Source organism: Lathyrus oleraceus, chromosome 3 (assembly GCF_024323335.1).
Source record: "Lathyrus oleraceus cultivar Zhongwan6 chromosome 3, CAAS_Psat_ZW6_1.0, whole genome shotgun sequence".
Classification (NCBI taxonomy): domain Eukaryota; kingdom Viridiplantae; phylum Streptophyta; class Magnoliopsida; order Fabales; family Fabaceae; genus Lathyrus; species Lathyrus oleraceus.
The window spans coordinates 341064919-341071462 of record NC_066581.1 but is presented as its reverse complement, the minus strand read 5'-3'; the positions used below and the strand labels follow the sequence as shown (position 1 = coordinate 341071462).

The window sequence follows — 6544 nt, the reverse complement described above, 5'->3', positions numbered from 1 at the left end:
TATTCTCAATGATAAAACACACGAAAATATAATAGAGACAAATTAGCAAACACCTTGTGCACAATTGATTTTGTTTAGAAATTTGTATGATTTTGTTGATCTTCAAATTCAACCACAATCTAATAGATTTTGATCAACTAAACAAAACATTTTTCAAATGGTTTTCAAAAGGATTAACCAAACGTATTGATCGCACAATCGATGAATTCAATAATTTGCAAATGAAATATATATATATATATATATATATATATATATATATATATATATATATATATATATATATATATATATATATATATATATATATATATATATATATATATATATATATATATATATATATATATATATATATATATATATATATATATATATATATATATATATATATATATATATATTTATAGAGAGAGAGAGAGAGAAAGAGTACACAAGGATTTGTTTAGGCAGTTCCCCAATCGGCATCGCTATGGGTACGTCTTCCGTTAATTCAAAATCGAATTGTGATAATGAAATTAACCTTACTTTAGAAAAGTAGTATACAACAAAAATGTAGCAATTCAACCCTACAAATCCTATGTTTGATGTTGATTCTAACACTTTCTCTTTCCTTTATCTGAGCTCGATCAAGTCATCCAACAATGCTAATTTAATTCACTATCTCACGCTACTCCTTTGCAAGAACCTTTCATTCTTCAAAGCCTTCAATCGATCGAATCCAAATTGTGAATTATTGTAACCCAAGATTTACCAATATGACCCACCGTCCCACGCTACTCCTTTGCAAGAAACTCTCATTCTTCAAAGCTTTCACTCGATCAGATCCAAATTGCATAATCTTGTCCAAAACCTTCAAATCCTTAATTGATCTTGAAAGAAAATCCCAACTTGGTTTTCCTATTCGAAACCCTCAAAGATCTCAACCCAATTCACAATTTAACAACCTTATTTGGACGTTATCAACCCTAATTCTAGATGGCACCCAAACAAAGAATGATTATGTGTAATTTATTTGTGTGTATGCATAAAATGTAGGTTGAAGATGATGAGATTTCTTTAAAATACCGGTTTCATGTTGGTTTATTTATATGTATGTAAGTTGGAGGCAAAAAGGAATCCAAAATATTTGAAAAAGTCATGAATTTTTTGAAAAATAGGTTGCATGTGTCTACCTATGTAAGTCATGTGTCGACCTGTTTGATGAATGTGTTAACCTGTATAGGTCATGTGTCGACCTGTATAGCTCATGTGTCGACCTGTATAGCTCATGTGTCGACACATGCAGTTGACACATCAAACAAAAGCTACATGATTTAAAATCACTTACATGAGTCAACCTGTAACTCGTATGTGTCGATCTTTAGAAAAACATTTCTTCTATATGTCGACCTATAACACGTATATGTCGACACATAGACTGTTTTTCCCATAAAAACTTGTTTTTAATGCATGAAACCTTTTCTAAATCATTTCAAAATATTTTTATGCTTCCTAATGCTAAAATGCACATTAAGACTCAGAGGATACCGTCCAATATATATAAATGCTAAAGTATCCTAGTTTTGATATCATACAAAATACATCTAACAAAAGGTTTCACATATAGTTTGTACACAACTCAACTATACTTGTAGTTGTTCAATTTAACATTCATCTTATGCTCACACGAGAAAATATTGTTCACTTCAAGCTAAAGGCTCTATTAGTAGATGTCGAACCTTACTTAGTTAAGCAAGCTTTATTTAACCCTGACTGGTTCAAAGCCTTACAAGAAGAATATCACACCCTCTTAGAAAACAAGACTTGGTCCCTCACCACCCTCTCACCTCATTGGAAACTTGTTGGTTGTATGTGGGTCTTCAAGGTGAAAGAAAACCCAGATGGTTTAGTTCACAAATATAAGGTCCAACTTATCGCCAAGGGATATCATCAACAATTTGGCTTCGACTTCAATGAGACATTCTCTCTTGTGATCAAACCCACCATAATTCGAATTATTCTCACACCTGCTTTGACCTATCATTGGGAGATGGACCAAATTAATGAAAATAATGTGTTCTTTAATGGTTCTCTTCAAGAAGAAATCTTCATGACTCAACCTCTCGATTTCGAGCATCAGGACACAACACTTGTCTACAAGCTTCATAAAGCATCGTATGGCCTCAAGCAGGCCCCGCGTGCCTGGTATGAAAATTTTGCTCAAGCTCTTATCATGTTTGGCCTCTTGCATGTAAAATGTCAACATTCCTTGTTCATGTACTCACATCAAGGTGTTACCATGTATTCCTTAGTCTATGTGGATGACATTTTACTTACAAGTTCGCCATCCACCTTAAAACACAAGCTAATCGACTCACTACATGCCACATTTTCACTCAAAAAGTTAGGAAGACATGTATACTTCCTTGGCATCGAGGTGAATCATCTTCCCGATGGAAACTTGCATCACACTCAAACCAACTACATCGTGACCTACTAAATCGAGTTAATATGTCAAACACCAAGAGTGTAACTACACGAATGCTCAGCACCTGTAAGTTAAGAATACATGGTTGGACTTTTAAATCCTTAATACTACATATCACTTGTAGGCGCGATGCACCATGTCACACTTACATGGCTAGATATTACATTTAGTGTCAATAAGGTGTGTCAATTTCTGGCCTCACCGTTTGAGTCTAACTTGGAAGTTGTCAAACGCATCTTACGATACTTTAGTGGCACAATCACTCATGGCCCGCATCTTGCACATGCGATAACGTCTCACAAACTCTCTCCCATGGCCTATAGTGATTCCAATTAGGCCAATGATCCAGATGATTGACGTTATACCTCAGGCTCGTGTATCTTTCTTGGACCAAACCTTGTATCAAGGAGCTCAAAAAATCAGCCCACCGTTGCTTGTTCGAGCACTGAAGCGGAATATCGGCACTTGCCCATACCACTTCTGAAATCTCGTGGATCGAGTCATTATTTGCTGAGCTTTCCATTTCATTTATTTCACCTATCTTATTATGTGACAACCAAAGTACGGTGCTACTATCTCATAATCTTATTCTCCACTTGAGGACTAAACACATTGAACTAGATATCCACTTTGTCTGTGAACGCATCATTGCAAAAAAATTGAAGATTCACCATATTCCAGACAATGTACGAATTGCGGATACACTTACAAAACCACTTGATACTTTAGCATTTCATGAGTTACGGACCAAGCTCAAAGTCGCATTTTTCAAAACTCTTTGAACCTGAGGGGGTGTATTAAGAAAAGAGCATGTAAACTTAGATATATCATATAGTACATGACTAGTATGTACATTTCATAAGCTTCACAACATATAGAACAAGCAAGCATTGTTGTAACTTCAGGATGCATGTGTGCATGGAAGAGCATGCATGCATGCTTATTGTAAGGTGTACATCATCATCACTACAATTGTAAATAATCAATTTCATACAAAGCATAGTATGATTCAATCAAATCAAAACTCTGTTAATGAGATCCCACATAATCCATCCACTTTCACGTCATAAAATAAGATGGAGAATTAAATTCTTAAAATAATTAAAACCGATAAACAAACATGAGTCTAAAAAATAATGAGGTTCAAAACTAAAAAAATGAAAATATGAATGACTGGTTTTTATAATACATATTTATTATATCTCAAATTACATAAATAACTTACTAACTAAAAATAATAAAACAATTTCAATCATAAAATATAATTTTGCCATTAATATCAACACAAATTATTAAAGGAGAAACATGAGTGTAAATACGATTCCTATGACACCAAGAAAAATTCTGAAATATTTTAAACAAGAAAATATTCTAGGTTTTGATCAACTAAATTTCAAATAGAAATTAAAATTACAAACGATGAGTTTAGATATTTCTCCTTCAATAGATCTATTTTGAAGCAACGTGCCTTTCATAAACACCTTTGTAATTGGTCATAAGGGTTTCCCTAGGAGGCAATAATTCCTTAACAATTGAGTGACTGTTGAAGTCTTGGCTCCAATTATAAAGCTTGGGAAATTTCTCACTAGTAAACAACTTCAATCCAAATGCTTCTTGTATAATAGGGAGCCAATAAGCTATGATGACAGCACTAATGTCAACAATTCCAATCTCATCTCCACCAAAGAACTTGTCCTTTAGCTCATTCTCAAGAAGCTGAAGAGCAACCGTTGTTTCCTCAATACCTTGCTCAAGCTCTTTCTCATCATGATAGAAAATAGCTTTCCTTGCAGCATTCATAAGCTGGTTTCACAAAATAATAGTTATATTTTTTTAAAATATTAATATCCGGCCTTGGGAACGATTAATTCAAGAGGACAAATCTTAGTGTCAAAATTCTATATAAACTTGTCTCAATACAATAGTTATTTATATTTAGCGGTATTCAAACTTAAGAGAAACATATTCTCAGGATCTAAATCTTTTATGAGATTAAAAATTACCTTGTCAACTATGAACTTTGACCAGAAACGAGCTAAGGCTTTTTCGTAAGGATCAGAAGGCAGTATCGGGTTTTGTTTCCAAGTTTCATCAATGTACTCAAGAATCACAATAGACTCTGATATGTGCTTTTCATTATGAACAAATATAGGAACTTTCTTATAAACAGGGTTGTATTTGATGGCTTTCTCACTCAAGTTACCAGCCTTTTCTTCCACATATTTGTATTCAATTCCCTTCAATTTTAACGCAATCTCCACCCTGGTCACAAATGGACTTATCACCATTCCAAAAAGCATCACATCTTCCATATTAGCGCTTTAATTGTTTACTAATATAGTTGTTTTATGCTCACTGATTCGTTTCTAATATTTACTTGTGTATATATATAGAACCGGAAATATTTATTTGATATAAAGAGGAAGGATTTATAGTCAACTAGAATACTATATTGAATTTAAATAGTGTATACTTTTTTTTTATATTGTCACTGTTTAATAGTTGGACTTTCGATTTCTGGCAATATTATGTGAATGCATAAAAGAAATGATGTAAGGGATTACGCAACCATGAGCAGTGATGACAAACATCAAATCAGTTTTATCCATAGACCCGAACTGGGAATAGATTAAATGATTCTATTATTTGATAATTTTGGTGATTTTAATGTAATTGAAAGATTGAATTTTTTACCCATATAACCTATTTTTTCTAAAAAAAAATCAATTTTAAAAAAATTCTCAAACTATCCTAATTTAAAAAAAAAACGTAAGGTATAGGCGTCAGTCAAATTGGCGTCTATCCTTAAATTTTAAGTGGGGGCGCCAATTGGATTGACTATAGCACATGATGTTGTCAATCCAATTGGCGCCCATGTGTAATTTGGAAGTGTAATGTGAATTTTTTTATATATAAATAGATGTGTTGTGTGATTCATTTTTTCACATCTCATTTCGCCATATTGCAAACATATTTGATGTTCGTCGTCGCTATGGAAAAGTATTTATTCAAGAGACAAGTCTCCGATGTTGATGCTCTTCTAGAACATCTGTAGTTTCGATCAACTGAAGAGGGAGCAGGTTCATTGGTTAGATGGAAAAATACCAAAAGGGGAAAAATTAGAAGTATTGAGAGACTCGATAGTATATTTGGTTGGGTATGAGTAAAAACTGATAAGGATGTTAGGTGTATCGGTAAATTCATGACCATCGAGCTATGGATAAGCTTAACGTCAATAAAATCAGAGTCGCCACCACGCTTTTATTGTTTCCAAAGGAAAGGAGAAAAGTACGAACAAAACCAAAAGATAAGAAGTTTTCAAATCAAAAAAATAATAAAATGTCAGAGATTACAGGTAAGGGGTTGGTTACACAGAGGGAATGTGTTAGCACCCAAAGTGTCTTAGGTACTCCTAGGGAGCCCTTTTTTATGTGTGCATATGTTTTTGGTATAAAAGATGTTTGAGAAAAAAATAGAGTGTGGGGATGAGAAAATAATTCATTGATTATATTTTTGTGTGGTCTTGTGCCTACATACCAATATAAAAATGAGGGATCAAAACCTCGTAGTTCGTGGTAAAAAATTTAAATGAGTTGGTGCATTGCTTTTAACAAAAGTTAATAAGAGAAGGCACCAAGGGGCCAAAAATTTGAATGGAGTTGTTAGTTCTTTTTGTCTTTTGAAATTTCAATTCAATATGATTAAGTTTATTTACAAATTTGATTCAAGAAAGAGTTAGAAAATTCAATGGCATAAGGCCAAAGTTTCTAATTATTAAAACAAAGTCTAAGTTTAAAATCACAAGCAAAGAAATATTTTGAAAAAAGGGGGTGAATTTGAGGGCATTGGAAGCCATTAGAGGTCATTACTTCAAGGGAATTCACATGCTATTCTCGCCTTTTGTTTTTGGTATTGTAATCTGAATTATGAGTAGTTAAGCTTCTCTATGTTAGGTTGTGTTATGATGAAGTTATTTCAATATTGTTGGGTAATATGTTAATTTGGCTTTGTATGAATCTTTTGATCTATAATCTTATTCAATTGCTTATTTTTCTTAATGTTTTTTTTATGTGA

The 6544-nt window shown here is 32.9% G+C and overlaps 1 protein-coding gene across 1 annotated transcript; it reads right to left on the bottom strand.

Annotated features, from left to right (window-relative positions):
* Positions 1 to 3711: 3711 nt before the first annotated feature.
* On the bottom strand, positions 3712 to 4889 carry LOC127127541 (probable glutathione S-transferase). Its single transcript, XM_051056744.1, has 2 exons — positions 4474 to 4889; positions 3712 to 4273 (listed from the first exon to the last, which is right to left on the bottom strand). The coding sequence occupies exons 1-2, from the start codon at positions 4780 to 4782 to the stop codon at positions 3920 to 3922; spliced, it is 663 nt and encodes a 220-aa protein (XP_050912701.1). The 5' UTR covers positions 4783 to 4889; the 3' UTR covers positions 3712 to 3919.
* Positions 4890 to 6544: the final 1655 nt, after the last annotated feature.